This window comes from Phodopus roborovskii, unplaced genomic scaffold (assembly GCF_943737965.1).
Source record: "Phodopus roborovskii unplaced genomic scaffold, PHOROB, whole genome shotgun sequence".
Classification (NCBI taxonomy): domain Eukaryota; kingdom Metazoa; phylum Chordata; class Mammalia; order Rodentia; family Cricetidae; genus Phodopus; species Phodopus roborovskii.
The window spans coordinates 41,912,250-41,932,768 of record NW_026126410.1 but is presented as its reverse complement, the minus strand read 5'-3'; the positions used below and the strand labels follow the sequence as shown (position 1 = coordinate 41,932,768).

The window sequence follows — 20,519 nt, the reverse complement described above, 5'->3', positions numbered from 1 at the left end:
ATGTGTGTGTATACACATATATGTATCTTTTTTTTTTTTTTTTTCCTTTTAAAGACTGGAGGAGCAACCCGGCTCGAACCCGGACTTTGAATTTCCGCACGGAAACTACCACGGAAAAGCAAGCGGCGCAGGGTAAACGGCACAGGCAGGAGCGAACAGAGCAGGCGGGAGCGCGAGTCGGGGGCTGCGGGCGGCGATCGCGATGGAAGAGCCGGGGGACCCACCCGCACGGAACTTACCGAGCGGACCCGAGCCCGGGGGACACGCGCGGAGCTCCCGAGCCCGGGAAACGACCGCGCGCAGACACCGTCCCTCGCCGGCCGGACACCGCGGGTACGCACGCATGCGCGCGCGCCGCGCTCAGGCACCGCCCACATCCGGCGTCCGGCGATTGGCCCAGGTCCCGCGGGCATTTCTATTGGTGGGGCGTGAGAAGTGTGCGCGCGCCTGCGCAGTGTTCGCAGGCGGTGCCGCGCACGAGTTCGCGGCTGCAGGTACGCGGCTCGCGGGTGGTGGGGAGCGACTGGGACCCACGGGGATCGGGGTGATGTCGCTGGGTGTCCGGGGCCACAGGGGGAGCGGCAGGGTGCTGTGGGGAGGAGGCTGCTTTGCCACCCTTTCCCCAGACCCCGCGCGCCCCGCACGTGTGGCGTTGGCCCCAGCTGGGACTGTGTCCCAGCTCTTGTCAGGTCCTTAGTTCTGTTTCATAACCAGCCTGGTTTTGTGTCCCGGCTCGCCAGCAGATGAGCCGCAAGAGCATGCAACTGCAGTCGGTTCGCTCACCCAAAGTCGGCTTCCTACAAATGCACAACCTTTCGGGGTGCTTGGGATCCCAGTACCCCACATCTGTGTTTTTAATTTTACTCTTGGTTATCTCCGTCCCCGTGTGCAGGTCCGTGTACACTTACTACTTACTGATGTGTGTAATAGTGGGAGCCCCAGTGATGGCCAGTTCTGCGAGTTAGGACCTCCCAGCAAATGAGTTCCCCCAGGCTTGGCGCGGGAGGGGGGGGGACCTTGTTCGGTTACAGTTGTTAACAGGAAACAAAAAGACCTTTGTAGGTCAGGCCCCTCACGGTGTCATCGTTAATCATGCAGGCTTAACGATGCTAATTGCGCATACATAAGCGAATGAAGAGGTGAGGGTCAGCTCACTCCTCCCACGAGTGTGCGCTTGTGGGGAGTGGATTTGTGAGCAGTGCAGTTAAGAGTCTCGCTTCTGCATGAACACTATGGTTCCTTTAAAATGAGTGCTAAGAAACAAGTGTACAGATTGCAGTAAATGACTGCCTGTGGGTGGCCTGCTTCATTAAACAGCAGCCCCTTCCCCCTTTGTGGTTTTTCAGTCCTGCTGTTAGAGTTACAGCCCATGACCTGAGGTGATGAGAAGGTTTTTGTTACTGTATGCTACACAGCGAGGACAGGCGAAGGCCATAGCAGAAGAAATTAGTGAGCAGGCTGTGTCACATGGGTTTTCTGCAGACCTTCACTGTATCAGTGAGTCAGAAAAGGTAAGAGCAGCTGTTCGTGGTTTTTCCTGTACTGTGTTCTGTGAAATGGTTGCTTGTGAAATTAAGCTCTATGCCCACCCCTCTCCACTGTTTTGTTACTGGGCATCACCCACGCCAGCTTTCAACTCACTGTAGCCCAGGCAAAACTTGAACTTGAACTTGGCAACATCCTGCCAGCCAATTGAGATTAAACAAAGAAGTATACATTTGAATTAGGTTTAAAAAAAAAAAAAACTTAGAAACTAAATTGGACAGATACTACAGACCTGTGGTAAATCATTCAGTTATCGACAGTGGCCATGAGGACAGATGGGACATTTTTGTTTTTGTGTGTCTTTTTACACATCTGTATTTTTCAACCTTATAAGCATAATACCCCTTTGGATTCCCTAAAAAGACCTTGCAATCATTGTAATGTTTGGGCTTCCTCAATGAACTGGAATTTACAGAAGTGGCTTCAGGATCCAGTAAACAGTATGTGTAGTCACAGTTTCTCTGAGAAGCCCCTGCATTAGCCAGAGTTGATAGGCGCTTGAGGGTTCTATGCCCAGCTCTCAGTCTGAAGGGTCCAGAAAGCACTGGTCCCAGAAGTTCATATGGTAAGACTTTAGGCAGCTGAATGCTTGTGCTGGCTCCTAGCCCTCGAATGCCCTTCAGAACCTCAGAAGCCATCTGAACAGTGCTCCCTCCCTCCAGTTCAGTCTCCCCTTGCCTTTCACAAACCTCAGTTTCAGAAGGCTAGATCAGCCATGGCATGGTGAACTATGATTTATGCTGGTCAAAGGAGACACCCTTTAATGTGCCTCTGCCAACATGTTTGTAGAGGACCTTCCAAGATCACCACCAGTCAGAAAGCCCTGTCATTCAGCAGTAGCCCAAAGGAAACATACCACCATGTAATAACAGGCAGATGTTGTAATAAAACCAGCCCCATTGGGCCTTAGGTTGACCTCTCCCTAGTCAGGTTGGCATCCGTTTGGTGGGAAGGTGAGTGGTGGTTTTTCATGGGAACCTGGCTGTTTGTTCCCTCACTGAGCAGTTTCTCAGTTGAGCATGATCTAAGTTGAGAGGATAGCTGTCTGTTGCCTACCTCTTAGTAGTCCTGTTCATAGTACCTTGTAAGCATTTAACAGCCTGGTAGACAGTTACTAAAAGTCCTTACCCATAGACATGGAAAAGAAGTTATGCTTTATTGCAGCTTTGCGGTAGGCTCTGCGTTGTATCGGGAACCACTAAAAGGTAAAATTGGGTTGGGGCAGCATGCATAAAGCCTACATATAATCTGGGTGTAGTGGCATACACCCATAGTTGAGTATTTGGGACATGGAGGGAGAAGGATCAGAAGTTCAAACCAACCTTGGATGCATAATGATTTTAAGGCCAGCCTAAGACTTCTGTCTCAAAAAACATACAGTGAATTCTTTGAACCTAAACTAGCTTATGTTCATGAGCATACCAAGGATTAAGAGCATGGGCCGTATCCATTTCTTTTCACACTATTCCAAACATGAAAGGAATGAGGAGTTGGTCTTGACAGGCAGCTGCTAACAAGGGCAACGCTTAATTTCCCCTTTAAAATAACCCTCTGTTCATCTGTGTGCCGTTGCACCTGACCAGATTTGATGAAGATCCCAGAAGCAGTCTGCGGTCTGCATTTTTTTAGTTTGTTAGCTGAGACAGGGGCTTGTAAGGAGTACAGTTTTTTCCTCCCGCCGCCTAGTCTTGTCCCACCGCACCAGCCCCAATTAACACACAGAGACTCTGTATTTGATATAATGCTGTTGGCCCGGTTACTTGTTTCTTATCTGCTTGCTAACTCTGTCTTAATTATTAACCCATTTCTATGTATTTCCACGTGGTCTTACGAGCGAGAGGCGGCTGGCGGTTCTATTCTCTCCAGATTCTCCATCTTGACTCTCCTTCCTATTTCCTCTTTCTTCCTTGTCCCCTAGTCCTGCCTATCTTGCTTTCCTATTGGCCAACAGTGCTTTATTCATTAAACCAGTATGAGAAACATATTTACAGAATCGCATCTCCCATTAGGGGCTCACTGTACAGTGTTGGGTGACCTGGAGGTCACCATGTAGACCAGGCTAGCCTTAAATTCATAGAGAGCCACCCACCTCTGTCCCTTAAAGTAATGGGACCAAAGGCGTGTGCCGCCACGCCTGTCCCTGTTCTGTCTTAATCCTGATACTCACTGTCTGTTCTTTTTGTTTCTGTCTCACCTTAACCCTATAAAACCCCTTAGCTCTTTTTACTTTCATATGTAGTTTTCCTCCTACCGATTTTCCTACCTTCTCTTGCTTCTTGCTTGTCCTCCTGATGCTTTTGATGAGCTTTTGTTCTCATGTTTTCCTAACTAAAGAACCCAATGGCAGGGGTTGAGGGACCCCAGACCTTTTCTTAGTGAAGCGCATGGCGGAAAGATGTGTTAAACTCTCCTAGCCTCCTGGTGAACACTGGCAAAAGTGAACTAAAAAGGCAGTGTTCCTTCCTACCTGGTCATTAGTGTTTGTTACAGTAACTTGGCAAGAAGGAAAACTAAAAGGAAGTGTGCAAAACAGGAACCTGGCTGATTGCTTCCGCTTGCTTTGTCTTACTCTTGCAATTCTATGTCCTGATTTGATCTCCTTGCTTTGTAGTATGATCTGAAAACTGAAACTGCTCCTCTGGTAATGGTTGTGTCCACCACGGGGACTGGAGATCCACCCGACACAGCCCTCAAGTTTGTTAAAGAAATACACAACAAGACCCTACCCACAGACTTCTTTGCTCACCTGCGGTATGGATTACTGGGTAATGGACTATATTTTGTTTTTAATATATGCAGTTAATGATTTGATATAGGAATATGTCTTTCAAAATCATGAAATATAGTTGCATTTATCTTTTTACATAATTATTATATCTACATAAATACAGAAATATCAGTGATTGTCTAGTTTATACTCAAAAACAATGCCCTGGTCCTCCTCTCCCCTCCGTCCTGGGTGTATCTGGGGACCAAACCCAGGTCCTTATATCTTAGGGGCCAGCTCTGTTTCTTCAGAGTCCCGCATTGTTACAGTAACTCATGGAAACGGCATTGTCAAGTATGTGTATTTCTCTGACCAGTAGCCAGTATCTATTTTGTTACTGTTGGGTGCTTTCATGATGTGCAGTAGAGGAACATTGCATGCTTAGCATTGCTGAAAAAAATAAGGAAATGTGGATCCATGCATTATTTCTTGCTGTGTAGGAGTATGGGATAGTATCTAGACATTTAATTTCTGCATCTGTTACATCTTTGAGCCTTTATACACACTGAATATCTATTTGGGTTCTCCAGGTTTGGGTGACTCAGAATACACATACTTCTGCAATGGAGGGAAAGTCATCGATAAACGACTCCAGGAGCTTGGAGCCCAGCATTTCTATGGCACTGGACATGCCGACGACTGTGTAGGGTAAGAGTAGTGTGTGTGTCTGTTTTCAGTAAACCCATACACATGGTGCAAGTTGGTGAGCTTATAAAAGATGTTTGGCTTGGTTTAGCACTGCCAGTCATCTGAGTCTTGATTAGTTTCAGCATTTATCCAGAACCCAGGAAGATCAGACGACCAGAGCCTGATTGGCCTGTGTTGTCGTGTCCCACACAGAGTATGGACGTATTGTAAGAGTGAGTGCTTTTTCTGGCAATATTGGTATTGCCTGTGTGCTTCTCTCTGCCCTGCACACAGGGGCCCTGTTAACATCTCCTCTAGTGGAAGGAGCCCTCAGGCCAAGCATCACTGACCATGGGATGTCTTGGATGTCTTTTACCATCCTAATGGTGTGCACTGTTATTTCATTTTTATTTTTGCAACTCAGTATTTGAGCCTGGGCACAGCCTTCCAAATCCTCTAACATGTTTCTTTCCAGTCTTCAGCGTTGTCCTGTCACAGTCTGCTACTTAGCCTTTAACTATCATTATTGTAACCAAATAATAGTACACATTTTGGGGTTTGTTTTTTTTTTTTTTTGTTTGTTTGTTTGTTTGTTTGTTTTGGTTTGGTTTGGTTTTGGTTTTAGTTGTTTTGTTTTGTTTCATGTTTGTTTTTAACCAGGTAAAAATGCTGAATGAATTTCTAGTCAGTGTTAGCAAATAGCCTGCTTATGGGATACTGACATCAATGCTGTGCGCTTCTCAGCTCCCCTGTTCTGGGTGTGACGGGGACTTCTCATGTTCCCTCTCTTCCTGTGTGTCGCCTGAGCATTCCTTGATTTCCTTCAGCTCAGTGCTGGGCAAGGTGCCTGTCTCTGGTGCATGTTTTCTCACGGGACAAAGTTCTGACATTGTCCACACTATCTACCCTCTCTGCGGCTTTATTCTGAACTGCCACTGTGAGCTTTGTTTGACTGTAGGATAATGCTCATATCAGTCTATTAGGTTGCTTTCCTGTGATACTGCACATCAATCTCTTCGGAGGGTCTGGGTCATGTATTTGATTGAGTATTAAAGTCCCTGAGTATGCTTCAGTAGTTTGTGCATCTAAGATGTTCAGTCTCTCTGCTGTATGTGTCCACAGTGAAGGTGTTTTGCTGAAGACATTCTTGTCTGAAGTCCCTCCACGCTGAAGTTGAGAGTGCACTTGGACTCATGTGACTGGGATGAAATCTTCCATCCCCACTTGCCCAAACCTTTGCTCACTCATCTTTCTGTGCCTGTGATAGAATAGCAGGATGCACTATGAGGGTTTGGGGCATGGTCAGGCAGGTCGGTGCTCAAGGCCTAGGACCATGCTTCTTAACAGTGGGCTCCCTTCACAATTACTGGGAGCCTTGTCTGACTACTCAGTTACAGGAGTGATGCCTTACATGTAACTTACCACTGAACTTGCTTTCCTGAAGATTCCCCAGGATAAATGCAGTCTATTGCACACCAACCCCTAATGAACACAGTGGGATTACACTCTGAGTCCTAGAAAAAGAGGCCTGAGATGTGCCTCCTGATAGTCCCCTAATGTGGTGATTAGGTTTGAAGCTGCCTTTCAGTTGAGATGAAATTAATTTAGAATGATTTCTTGATGATACCTGTAGGAAAAAGATCAATCAACTTAATAGGCAAAATGATATGGTGACTTATACTTATAACATGAGTATTGCTAAGTTCTGTTAGTGTCATCAGGGTTACACACTTATAAAGCGTTAACTCCCTAAAATGGCGACTGAGGGTAATTAGATTCCCATTATGGGGCATAAGTCAGCTTGTTTGCTCTGTTTGCACGTTCAGTTGTGCAGTGCTAATCATCACAGTGCTATGCTTCTGAAAATTGATTATTTGTGTTTTTGGAATAGTCTGCTTTGTGCATCTGCAGTCGCATGTAGTAGACTGCTGAGTGGACCGACTGCTTTCTTTCATTGTTGTGCTCACATGGGCGACTTAGACATTTGGTTTTTCCCCTTTTATTACATACCAGTTTAGAGCTCGTGGTAGAGCCATGGATTGCTGGACTCTGGGCCGCCCTCACAAAACACTTTAAGTCACTCGGAGGACAAGAAGGAATGAGTGACATGCTCCCACCGGCATCAGATGCCCCCTTGAACACCGACGTGAAGCCAGAGCTGTTACACATCCAGTCACAAGTTGAACTTCTGAGATTAGAGGATGCGGGAAAGAAGGATTCTGAGGTTTGGGAACAAAATGTATCTAACAGGAGTCAGAGGAGTGAGTTGATTGAAGACTTTGAGTCCTCGCTTGTCCACTCAGTTCCTCCACTCTCACAGACCTCTCTCAGTATTCCTGCTTTGCCACCAGAATATTTGGAGGTTCATCTTCAGGAGCCTCTTGGCCAGGTGAGAGGTGTACTTCATAATCGTTAACTGTGAGCACCTGCCTTGTGCTTGTTTGTCACATTAGGCCAGAGATGTCTGAGCCTCTCGGACCAAGTGCAGCATCTCCAGCTGTAACTACGGTTCCTGCAGCAACCATGCCTATTGCGTGAAGGAGTAAGGTTTTTCTGCCCGCCGCCTGATCCAGTCCCGCCACTGCGCCAGCCCCAATTAACACACAGAGACTCTGTATATGATATAATTCTGTTGGCCAGTTACTTGTTTCTTATCGGCTAGCTCTATCTTAATTATTAACCCATTTCTGCTGATCTATGTATTTTCACGTGGTCTTCTCTTACTGGGGAGCCGGCCAGCATTCTGCTTTCTCCAGATTCTCCATCCTGACTCCTCCTTACTGCTTCCTCTTTCCTCCTCATCTCCTAGTCCCTCCTATCTTCCTTTCCTATTGGCCAACAGTGCTTTATTCATTAACCAGTATGAGAAACATATATACAGAATGACGCCTCCCATCAATTGCGCTGTGCAGTGTCTACGGCTTCTTTGTATGGGGAATGCACACCAGAGGTCTACAAAGAAGGAAGCACTTACTGCCTGAGCCTTCCAGAAAAACTGTGCCCAACTCCATGTTACGAGTGGCTTGATGTTATGGGTGCCCTTTTTACATCTGTGATGTAGCTTCTCATGGTACCACCCTCACTCTGTCTTCACTTTCCGGACCCCCAGCCTGCTCACATCATCTCTCAGGTGCTCTGAGTTTATCCAGCCCTCCCCTGCAGTTCAGAACCTCTGCATCCCACCCACCTTGCCCATGCTCGTCCCAGCTTTGTTGGACTCCCCCACTCTGGATTTACATTGCTGTCCGTGCTGTACCTCTGCCTTCCATCTGTCACAGTGCAGAAGGTCTCATCACCCAGATGGTGTCCAGCACCAGACTCCCGTGTTAGCAGCCTGCTCTAGCACTAAATGTCAGACTGTAAAATGTTTTTCATGGCAGTCGTGTGGGGCTGGAGGGGTAATAGCAGGATTAGACACAAGAGTCTGAGCTGTGGTGCATTCTCAGCTGAGGCCTCAGCCTCTCATGGGCTTCTCGGAAAACGTGCCGGTTCTTAATGGTTGTCTAGAATCAAGATATCAGCCGGGTTTATGGTCACCATAGTCCTTGGATTTGGACTGCACTGTGAAAGGAGAGGGGGCTGAGTGCTTCCTGCAGAGCTCGCTGAGGACTGAGCTGGAGCTGGTGCAGTTCTTTTGAGGGTAACATTCCAGGGTCCCCCCCAGCCAGGGCTCCAGCCTTCCTGCATGGCCAGTTTTCCAAAATTAGTTGGCTTACATTTGTTCAAATGTTTTCTGTTTTTAAATAAGATAAAATCGAACTAGAAGAGGAACTGGAAGATACCACAAAGAATTAGGTTTCTGAGAACTGTGCTATCTTTACAGGGCCACTGGTTACAGAACCCTCTGAAGTAACAAAAACTGAGCATACCCTTCCACCATCAGGCCTACTCACCAGTAGGCTTAGCTAGCCCACCTGCTAGTTCCAGGCTCTGCCTGTCTCATCTTCTTCAGTGTTAGGAGGACAAATGCATGCTGAACCTGAACTTTTTAATGTGATTCTGGAGGTTGCAGTTTATTATATTTCATCCCATTTGTTTCTCAAGGAGGAATGCCAGACATCTGTAACTTCAGTAGATCCAGTCTTTCAAGTTCCAATTTCAAAAGCTGTTCAGCTGACTACAAATGACGCTGTAAAGACCACGCTGATGTTGGAATTGGACATTTCAGTGAGTTGTTTCGGAGTTTATTCTCGTCATGGTTGTATCGTGATGAAGGTATTCAGGCCTTTTGGGTGCTTGATTACTGCACCCAGGAGGAGATGTCTCTGGCAGGATGCCTGGCCGTTTTATCCCTGATCTGTCATTTTCCCTGCGCCTCTTTCCCTTCTGCTTCAAAGAATCAATGAGATGAGATATAATTGGCCCTGATGGTACAGAGCCCAGCACCTTGACCATGAGAGAGCAATGGGGTTCAGACGGCTAGCGGAAGGAAGCTGCTCACTTAAGAGCAGCCAGTGAGGGGAAATAAAGTTCAGGCTAGATGGTCAGGAGAGTGCCAACTTCTCAGAGCACTACTTCCCATTCTTTGAAGACTCTGAAAAGGTTCGGGGACCTCTCCAGAGAGGTGATAATGAGAGCATTTGCCTGTAGTGTCAGAGGGCTGTACGTGGTCGTTGGAACCCTATCTGTGAGTCCATCTGCATCTGCTCCTCTGAGCGTTGCTATAGCCAATAAGTCAACCTTTATCATGAAGAATGTCCCCAGAAGATCAGAGCACTTCAGGTTGTCTGTGAACCTTCAGTAGAGCTTCCTGATAGAAAAAGAAATGACAGCCATCAGACCTGTACTAGTGAGAAAGTTTTGTGTCTGTACTAGTGCACTGTGTGTGCATGTGTGTGTGCATACGCACGCACATGCCTAGGAAGCCTGGAAGATACTGGTAGGAATTTTCCAGGAATACTCCCCATCTCATTCGCTGATGCATCGTCTCTCAGTCAAACCCGTAGCTCTCCAGTATGGCTGGTCGTGGGCTGTGGGGTGTGCATACCCTGTCTCCACCTTTCAAGGCTGGGTTTACAGGTGGGCACACACCCAGCCAGCGTTTATATGGATTCTGGGAATCTGAACTTTGCAAACTCACTGGCTAGAGCTTTATTCCCTCCTTGCATAGTTTTGTTTTCTAAGATGATGTCTCACTCTGAAGACAAGGCTGGCCTCTGAATTCAAGAGATTCGCCAGCCTCTGGCTCCCCAGTGATGGGATCAGTGGTGTGCACCAGCACACACCCCTTGGTCTTTTCCAGAATGACTAATGAAAGTGTTTGGTGATGAATGGACTCACTCAATTTCACCTTGGTCCTTCTCTAGAAAATCAAGTTTTCCCATCAGCCTGGAGATTCCTTCAATGTGATCTGTCCAAACAGTGACTCTGAGGTAGAAGCCCTGCTTCAAAGGCTGCAGCTGGCTGATAAACGAGCATACCGTGTCATCCTGAAAATTAAGGCAGACACTAAGAAGAAAGGTAGGACAGATGCTGGATGTGACCAAACGCACACATGCATGAACAAATACACCTAAGACACACACATAACCACAAGCAAATCTGGTGCTGACCGGTTCTTGATGCTATTCTTATTTATACTGAGTAGTGTGGTAATGGACACTAGTGGGCATGAAAGGAGCCCAGAGCCTTTATATAAAATTCCCATTATGTTTACTTCTCATAGTAGTATTATGTAAAAGTAATTTTCTGTAAATAGAAGATGTTTCATTATTTAAAATATTAATATTATTTGTATATAATCTTGAACTTACTCAGTCCTTAACTTCCTGTTTTTCAAAAATAGGCTTTTTTATTTTTGTGTCTGTAGTGTGTGTACCACATTGTGTGGGTACCTGGTTGAGGCCAGAAAAGGGTGCTGGATGCCCTAGAGCTAGAGTTACAGGGTGTAGGTGCTGGGGACTGAACTCGGGTCCTCCAGAACAGCGGGAACACTTAGTAACTGAGCCGTCTCTCAAGCCACTGAGGTTATTTTTAATTTTAATGGAACTTGATCATCTTTTTCCATTTTGTTTAGACAATTTTATTTTATTTGGTACATCTTGAATTTATCATTCTTTTACTTTTGTGAAGTGGCTGCCTTTTCCTGGCATATTTATTTCCGCCAGTGGCTCCTTGAACATTGCCACAAGTCATCACATTTGGTAGCACTGTAAGTGTCTCAGCTAGCTGCGTTTTGGTGAATGCAGAACATGTTCTAAACATGTGTTTGTGGTTGTCGTTTCTCTGGCCTGACTCCTCCTGCCTCACCTGCAAGGAGCTGCTATGCCCCAGCACGTGCCCGAAGGCTGCTCTCTCCAGTTCCTCCTCACCTGGTGTCTGGAGATACGGACAGTTCCCAAAAAGGTATTTCTCTGTCTTCTGAGAGTAATTCTGTTTAAGTCTCTTAGATAAGCCCAATGTTCGCCCCTTGGAGCTATACAAAATAGGAGTTAGACGTCTTCCTAATGCCATGAAAACAGGTCTCCTTCAGCCTCCATTTCAGCTGACATTAATGTTACTCAGTAACAGGCAGCAGCCTGGCCGTCAGGCTGCACAGCGCTGTCTTCTCCTCTATGATGATGCTTCTGAGGGCGTGTGGGGCTCTCACCCCCTCTTCATCACCTGCTGGATTGTTGTAGATCTGCTTGGTTATTTTGAGTGGGGAATGGAAGGGTTTGGCAGCTTCTATTGATGTTTAGAGGGATTTTTGAAACAGACTGAGCCACTAGAGGTCAGTGTTACAATCAGGAACTGTATTTCAAATACTTGCAGCTGGGTTTGTTTGGGTTTTTGTTTGGTTTTGTTTTTGTTTTTTTTTTTTTCTCTAAACATTTCTCTGAATAGCTGCAATTCTCTAAACTGCCGTGCTGGACTTTGTCTGAGCAGACAGACTGGTAATTAAAGACAGGCTTCCATCTTCCATTTTGTAGGTGCCTGCTGCCTTGCTGGTCTTGGGAAGCAAACAGCTTTAGAGAAAGGCTGAGCCTTAGACACAGAGCTCACTTTGATGAGAGCTTAGGTTTAATTAATTCAGTTTTATTTTAGCTTTACCAGCTTTTTCAATTTCACAAAGTATATGTAATTATATTTTCTATACAAAATATGCTGTATTAAAATATCTGTATGGGTGTGATATCACCCATACAGATATTTTAGTCAAAGTTTCGGAGTTTAATTCTGGAATCTTACTCTTTCTTGTTCCACAGCAAGGCATCAAGTCTATGTTTTCCGGGATGGAAAGAGTGAAGGTGTTTTCAGTGCATGCATTACATCCGTTGTTTGAACATGTACCCCTGGGTTGTTTGCAGATTTTTCCATGGGGGAAAATGTTTAAATAGAAATTTCTACACTGTGACAATCTCTGTGCCCATGTTTGAAACCTTTGTGTAAAATTGGTATTTTAAATGATTTATACTTTAAAACCTTGCAATGGTTTCTGCCGCCTCGGCTTGGTCTCGCTTCCATTTCTAAGGTATTTTATTTATTATTTGTTTACTGGCCTGGCGCTCACAGAGCTAGCTAACCCTGACTTCTTTACTCAGGCTCTTTTGCGCGCCCTGGTGGACTATGCCAGCGACACTGCGGAAAAGCGGAGGCTGCAGGAGCTGTGCAGTAAACAGGGGGCAGCAGATTACAACTGCTTCGTCCGGGACGCCAGTGCCTGCCTGCTGGACCTCCTCCTCGCCTTCCCGTCCTGCCGTCCTCCACTCAGCCTCCTGCTCGGTGAGTCGGTCTTTCCTCAGCGCCAGTGCTTTTCCTTGTAAAGGAGCCTGGCTGTTCATGCCTCGCTGGATTTTATGCAGATACAGATGTGCTGCGTCTAGATGGGGGGTGGCTGGTTACAGTGACATCTGGGATCCCTCCGCCTAGAAGCCAGAGCCCCTCCCTCATCCGCATTTTGATTTTTTTCTTCTTCTATGAGTGTCACTGTTGTTTTCTTTATTAATTTATCCAGTACTATTGTTTTACTTAGACTTGAACATCTTTCCTAGTTGCTGCTTTCAGTGAAGTATTTAGCTGAGGTTTATCTAACAGTGACTGTTCAGAGGGAAAGAGGGATCTCTGTCACAGCTGATGAGCATTCGGTGTGATTGAATGAAGCATGTGCTCCAGGTGCATTGAGAAGCACGGTGTTGAAGAGCAAGGGGGGACGCTGGCAGTACAGGCTGCCACTTCTGGAGCCCGGTAGCTGGCTCTAAGGGCCCAGAACTGTTTCCCAGTGATGGCTGTGAGCACCCCACCACGCCATAGGATCCTGAAGCCTTTCTCCCTGCCTACATTTGTTTTCCTGTAGTGGTGCAGGGCATGCTAACATTCAATGTGTAGTCCTCTTGTTAGGCCAGCAGGGGGCTTTTGGAGGCCATGCAGGGAATGGCCAGCAAGGCATTACTTTTCTGTTCCCATGATTTCTTAGTATTCTTTTCTCTTCCTCCCAAACATGGTTTTTGGGAAAACAAGTCACTGTGTGAGGCTAGTCTCCCCCATTCCGTCTAAGCCAGCTGGTTGGTGCTTTCTGTCTTAGTGGTATTATGGAGGTGGTAGATGCTAGTACATGGCCAAAATACAGGTTAGGAGCCACAGGGGCTCATTGAGACCTGCAAAATAGAAGTTTCCCAGTTTTTTAAAGAAAAATTAACACATCCAGTACTGGATAAACTCTTTATTGAACTCCATTTTCCTACTTTAGTAGGACTAAGCTGTTTCAGAGGAATATTTCAAAGTTTTGCCCAAAAAATTGCAGAAGTGGTAAGCAGATAATTCAAACATGGGTCGTTAGGTTTATGTTGCTTTTCCACAAATAACTGCATCTTGAAGACACTGGCTTCTGAAGAAGTTGTAACGTGTATAAACACAAGAAGTAAAAGTGCATTGTGCAGTGTTTTCTAAAATAGCTGACTTGGACATGTTTGAAGCTTTGACTTCCCTTCCCTTCTGAAAACTGGCACATGCCTCTCCAGATGATCTGTGTGCATGGGAAGCAGTGAGTCTCTTGACTGGGCCTCTGTTCTTAGTGTCTTCATCCCTGAGACCAGCATGGGGGAGGGGTCCTAATGTTTGGTTTAAGCACAGTATCACTGATGTACTTTAAGTGAGAGCATGTTATTTTCAACATTCTGAATAAAATTAAATATAGGCCTGGACTTTGTTTTGTTCCTGTTTCAGAAGGCCTGAGTTAATTGCCTGTTATTTTTTTAGAACACCTTCCCAAACTCCAGCCTCGACCATACTCATGTGCAAGGTATGAATACTAATAATGTAATAAATAATAACGTAATAAATAGACCGTTCCTAAGTTCTGTGACACCTGAACTTCCAGCTCTCTTCCAGCTCTCCGGTGACCGGGACAGGTACCACACACTCTCTGGTGACGGGGACAGGTGCTACACTCTCCCCTGCTTTGTAGAGCACAGTGCTAGGCATGGTGCGATCTGAGGAGCCCAGGACTTCTGTCTTCTGTGCCCTGGGAATTCAGTTTGTCCCTGATGATCTAGTGTTCATTTCCCTGTTTAAGACAGTAGGCCCAGGACTCACCGTCCCTAGACAGCTGAGGGGCCAGCAGGGAGGATCAGCTGTGGAGCAAGTGCTGGCCTAGGCTTTCCAGTGCCCCACCCCTACCCCTGCAGCAGGTGTGGTTGTGGGAGGGATTTCACCCTCCATTTCGTACACAATACAGTGTGGACGGGGTTGATGGATGTGTCTCCTGGGGATTCTGAACTTCGTGGTTTCTTCACTTTCAAATCTGTTAGCTGTATGAATAATACCTAGTGTGTTTGTCCCTTGTCGTTTGCATAGTAATAAAAATCAATCAGGTAATTGCTGAGTGGGGGGACTCTTGAGGGAAGAGCCTTGGGGCAATTCACTTTCTACAATCCTTACTGAAATGTTGAAGACAAGTAGACAGAACTGGAATGTTTCCTGAAAGACCTGAAGTGGGCAGGCAAGGGTTAAATGGCTCTAGTGTAGAGCAGTGGAAAGGTGGATGGATGCCGGTTTCCCCAGCACAGTGAGACAGCATCGTCCATCCCTGATCATCATCAGAACTTGTCTGTCTTTGCAGCTCGAGCCTACTCCATCCAGACAAGCTTCATTTTGTGTTCAACATCATAGAGTGTCCGTCTAACACCACAGCGGGCACACTGCGGAAGGGGGTGTGCACAGGCTGGTTGGCCACATTGGTCGCTCCGTTTCTTCAGCCAAACACAGAAGCTTTGCAGACAGACAGTCCTGATGCCCTGGCTCCTAAGGTACCAGGACGGCACAGCCTCAGCTCGGCCAGAGTTCCTTACTGGAACACCGTGCACATCTTAAACATGCCTGCATTTGTTGGTCTGTTGTTGTTCATCTTGTCTGTGGAAAAGAGTGCCTTTTCTGTGACTGGTTTTGACTCTGGGGGGTGGGTTGTTGTAAGCTCCTACTATGTCTTTCACTTAAAAACATTTTTTAAAATGCTTTACAACATTGCCCTTTGACTATTTCCTACATGTATACAGTCTATCTTGATATATCCACTCTCCACCTGACTCCAGCTTCCCCCAGGGCACCCCCAGTCTCAAATCCATCCCAGCTCATGTCCTCATTCATTCATTCCTTCACTCATTCATTTGCTCGTGTATACTGATATCACTGCTGTCCATATGCTCATGAGTATGGAGCCATCCACTGGGCACGGGGACACACTGGTGGCCACACACACACACAGAGGAAAGTGACTCTTCCGGCAGCCATCAGCTCCGCCAGTCCCTACCTTGGGGGTGCTTGTGTTTTACGCTTCTTACCTTGCCTTCCCAGTCACTTATTCCTAGGCTTATGCTTTTAACTCACATGTAAAAAGAAGTGTTATGTGAACACGCTTTAGATATGAGTAGAAAAGAAAGTGTTTGCAGAACAAACTCTTCCTTCTTCCTCGGTGGTAAAATGTGTTCATGGCTTTAGTAAGGTCTGACTTTGCCATGTAACTTAGTGATGCTTCTCTGAGAGGAATTAAGACTCCTCATGATCAATCTGTTATGTGCTGTCATGTGCTTGCCTAGGTTTTCTGTTATGCTTACCAAAGCTGGTTCCATATTCCAGATATCCATCTCTCCTCGAGCAGCACATGCTTTCCACTTACCAGATGACCCTTCAGCCCCCATCATAATGGTGGGTCCAGGAACTGGCGTGGCCCCCTTCCTTGGCTTCCTCCAGCACCGGTAGGTGTGTGTTCACTGTGGCTGGTGGGGAATGTGTTCCCTGTCATTGGGTGGAAACAGATCGTACATTTTTTCCTTCGGTCATTTTAGGATAATTGGGTGTTGTTTGTAAAATGTTTACTTTCGAAAGTTTTTACCTAATATCGAGTGTTATAGTTATTTGTCACTGTGAGGAAGGTGGTCGTCAGTCTGTGCTCCAAGTCTGGAGCTCCCCTTTGTACGGTGGCACTTTTAGTTGTCACTCTGTCTGTTCAGATGTGTTGTGGGTTATAGCGTATGTACTTAGGGATGATTTGAAGGCGCACCCTCCTGCTGTGGTGGGTGCAGCTGTTCCCTCCCCTGAGCTGTCGGGTTAGTGGTCACAGACACACTTGTACCAAGTGTCTAAAGCTAGCCCCAGACATAGGAACTTTCAGAGTGGCCTAGTGGCTATTCTAAAAGAGTAACGTGATGGAGTAGATGAATCTGGCCTCTCTCGTGTTCCTCGCGCACTGCTCTCTGGGCCCTGGTCGTCACCACTTGCGATGGTGAGACTGATGTCAGATCTCTAGGCTGTGCGTCTCTCAACACCTGATGTGGCTGGCTGATGGATGCTCCAGCCCTTCGCCCATCCATTGGCTTCTCTGTTTGGGCTAATGCTGAGACAACACAATGCTGCCTGGTGAAGTAAATCACACCCTCTGTGGCCAGGAACCAAAGAGAGGACATGGCCAGGGCACCACAACCTGCCTTGGGGCCACACCCCCAGTCCCCTCAGGACTTTTGAGAGAGCCGCTGTCTAAAGGACTAAAGGAGGGCTGGTGTGTAATCAGATAGAACACCTGCTTAGGGTGAACAAGAGCCCAGGGTCAGTCCATAACACTGCAGCATAAAAGCCAGATAATACCCAAACAGCAAATGCTGAGACAGTATAAAGATGGCTTTTATAGACCTGTTTACCGTGATATTTCCTGATGAAAGATGTGTGTTCATGTGCTCATGATATCCACATTTCCTTTGCCTCAGAGAGAAACTCCAAGAACAACACCCACATGGAAATTTTGGAGCCATGTGGCTGTTTTTTGGCTGCAGACATAAGGACAGAGACTATTTGTTCAGGTAGAGTGCGTCTGTTGTAATTGGACAGACTTTGTCATCCTTAAGCCACCACCTTCCCGTGACCATGCTGAATTGTGTTGCAGAGAGGAGCTCAGGCGTTTCCTCAAGATTGGGATCTTGACTCACCTGAAGGTCTCCTTCTCAAGAGATGCCCCAGCGGAGGGGGAGGAAGCCCCAGCAAAGTATGTGCAAGACAATCTGCAGTGCCACAGCCGGCAGGTGGCCAGGATCCTCCTCCAGGAGAACGGCTACATTTATGTTTGTGGGTATGTGGCCACATAGGAAAACACAGCTGCTGTCATTGTGGATGGATTGCGGAGGCCAGTAACCAGTGGAAGAGTCATTGAGTTTTCACACATACCATACATAAGAACACAGCGAATAAGTCTAGCATACACTTAATAGCCAGACTTTCTTTTCAGGGACCCAATGGTGAATGCTGGCTCTTGCATTGGAGAAAGCTTTACTTTGGGTATGTTTTTAGCAACTGAAAATTTGTATTAATCACACTGGCTGGTGGCTCACACCTTTAATCCCAGGTTTCAGGAGGATCTCTGTGAGTTCGAAGCTAGCCTGGTCCACAGAGTCTGTTTCAGGATAGCCAGGGTGGTAACACAGAGAAACCCTATCTCAAAAAACAAAACAAAACAAAACCAAAAAAACAACAAAAAATCTTAATCACTTAAATTGAAGTCTCAACATGGGTTTTGTTGTATTGAAAGAATTTGAGATTTGTAGCACTAAGCCAACAAAAGTGAAGTAGGGTTTCACTCTGACAGTGTACATCAGATTGGAACCCTTTTTTCTCTAGGGCAGTGTGTGGTGCTCAAGTAGACAGAAGACCAGGGCTACTCTTCATTACTAAGTGTTATGTACATTCCAAGACATTATCTATCACAGAAAATACAAATTATAAAAACTTGACTCTAAAACTTCAGCTAGATTAAAAGAGAATTTTGAAATAAGAAATTTTAGTTTTATCCTAAACACCCTGAGCATTTACTGTCTTCAGTCAGCCAAGCGTTTCTCTGGCCTTTTAACTGATGCTGAAGATAAAGTGGTGGCCTTTCCAAGGCTGTTTTTGGCTGTCTGGATGACTCCATGACCCTGATGTGTTAGTTCCTGGCTCTCAGCTGAAGAGCACTGCAGAGTCCACACACTGTGTTGGTTTGTGTTTCCTTTAGCTTTTGTTGAAGTTCTTGATCTTCGAAAGTAGAGGGCATGGTGTCACATTGAGACCAAAGTGTTAGCCTCTAAATAGCAGAAGCAGCTGATTACACAGATGCACCAGTAACTGGTCTGTGATATCTCCAGACTCTTAAATTCTCTCCCACCATAGCCCCTCCCAGTCACTGACTCTTAACTTTCCTAGAGAACACTCATGTCGTCCGAGATGAAGGCTCAGAGTCACCTCACCAGTCCAAGTGGAGTAGGCAGGCAGGAGCAAAGACACTGAAGGAGGAGGAACCTGTCCTAAGCCAGCGGCGGATCAAGTGAGGGGATGGAGAGAGGGCCTGTAGATTTGGCAGAGGGTCAGGCCATTGGGATAGGTGCTCTGGAGTGGTTGAGGCAAAGATGAGGAATGAAACAGACGACACCGTTTACCTGCTAGGAGTAAACTGACAGGACAGGCTGTATTCCCTGACATCTGTATCCTGCCTTAGTTTCTTCATCCAGACATTCGAGCACCTGCTGAGTGCTTTATACCATTGGGGCATTGGGAGGTAAGAGCTGAGGTCCACTCCCTGACCTCAGCGGGCATTGTGGGAGAGCCCGGGATCAGGGATTAGCATGGAGTTAGCATGGGATGGTGACACACAAGGTGGTGCCTCCCCTGCCTTCAAGGACTCATACCTGTCCTCAGGAAGGGTCTGTCACTTCCTGTGCACAAAGGCTTGGGAGGATGAGAACGTGCAGCTCTACTGTGCACTGTGGGAGAGGGAAGGGGCCCAGGAGCTGGTCCAGAACTGAGCTTCCCTCCCGGGGCTGTTAATAGGGGGATGGTAAGCCATGGAACCTCATGGTCAGCTCTTCTTAGAGTGGTCACCACAGACGAAGATTGGCCTAAGGTAAGAGAGCTGAATGTCTATGGAAAACATTCGAGAATTGAGGAGGAAAACAAAGATGGCAGGGTCAGAGAACTAGGTATATGATAATTAATGAAGAGAATTTGGTCTTTAAAAAATTTCCTGTGTTGTAAAGCATATGCTATTTTGTTTTCTAGAGATGCCAAGAATATGGCTAAAGATGTGAATGACACCCTTGTAGACATCATAAGCAAAGAGTCTGGAGTTAACAAACTGGAAGCCCTGAAAACACTGGCAACCTTAAGGCAAGAGAGACGGTACCTTCAGGACATTTGGTCATAAAACTTAAAACGCCAAAGGCAGCTTCACCAAAGCTGAGTTTCTTGGAGGAGGTTGGGTGAGGAACAGATAACTTACAGGTCCCCTGCAGCCTCATAGGTGGTCTCCCACTCCTCATCTGTGGCCCCACCCAACGCCCTACCTGTGAGGAGGTGGAGAGGCAGCCCCCCCCCCCCCACGACAGGTAGTGGAAGGCTCTCCTTAGCCTGTGCACATACATCATGGGAAACTGTGGGCATGTTACCTTTCTATGAAGTATACACAAAGAATATTCATACTGGTAATATTTAAATTAGTTGATGTAAAGCATACTTTTTGGATATTTATATAATTATTTGATTGTGGTTTATTATCAAAATTATATTTCTGATAAAGTATTTTAATTTTAAAGTAATCCTTATAAGGGTTTTTATGCTACAAGATATATTTTGAGATATATTTGAAGTTCTACTCTGCCGTTTTCATCATGATTATTTGCAGTGTCACAATTCTGTAGCTTAGGGACATTTGCATCCCACATACAGACATCATGTGCTCATGTCAGTCATGTTGCAACCACAGACTCTTTCATCTCTGCTCCTCACAAATAGAGTTGGCTTCTTCCCAAAACTGACTATTTCTGTGATACCATGCAGATTGTATCCTAGCCTTAAAATACTCCAGCTAGATTCTGATTCCAACTTCTCTTGAAAGTTATGAAAATAAAGCATACAGAGGGCTTCTGTAGTAGTTATGCATGTTGTTGCAGGGACACTGACTTCAGGTGGGGGGATTTCAGTTTACAGGTTTGGTGTGCAATGCACAGTGGTGATGAGGTTGCGGTGACAGAAGCTGGAGGCAGCAGTCATGCACATCCACAGTCAAGGAAAGACTGCCTGTGCCTAGCTAGCTCTCTCCTTTTCCTACACTCTGGAACTCCAGCCATGACATGGGTCTGCCAACATT

General features: G+C 46.2%; 1 protein-coding gene across 1 annotated transcript; it reads left to right on the top strand.

Annotated features, from left to right (window-relative positions):
- Positions 1-1,349: 1,349 nt before the first annotated feature.
- Positions 1,350-20,293, top strand: Mtrr (5-methyltetrahydrofolate-homocysteine methyltransferase reductase). The gene is made up of 14 exons (XM_051182636.1): positions 1,350-1,511; positions 4,157-4,310; positions 4,843-4,960; positions 6,953-7,328; positions 8,984-9,106; positions 10,246-10,399; positions 11,196-11,284; positions 12,463-12,643; positions 14,117-14,159; positions 14,979-15,165; positions 15,992-16,110; positions 17,116-17,208; positions 17,292-17,474; positions 19,433-20,293. The coding sequence occupies exons 1-14, from the start codon at positions 1,383-1,385 to the stop codon at positions 19,575-19,577; spliced, it is 2,094 nt and encodes a 697-aa protein (XP_051038593.1). The 5' UTR covers positions 1,350-1,382; the 3' UTR covers positions 19,578-20,293.
- Positions 20,294-20,519: the final 226 nt, after the last annotated feature.

Coding starts and splice junctions, on each gene's coding strand:
- Mtrr (XM_051182636.1), top strand. CDS start 1,383: ATGAGAAGGTTTTTGTTACTGTATGCTACACAGCGAGGACAGGCGAAG. Junction 11,285..12,462: donor TACGGACAGTTCCCAAAAAG/GTATTTCTCTGT, acceptor TTCTTTACTCAG/GCTCTTTTGCGCGCCCTGGT. Junction 16,111..17,115: donor CTTGGCTTCCTCCAGCACCG/GTAGGTGTGTGT, acceptor CCTTTGCCTCAG/AGAGAAACTCCAAGAACAAC.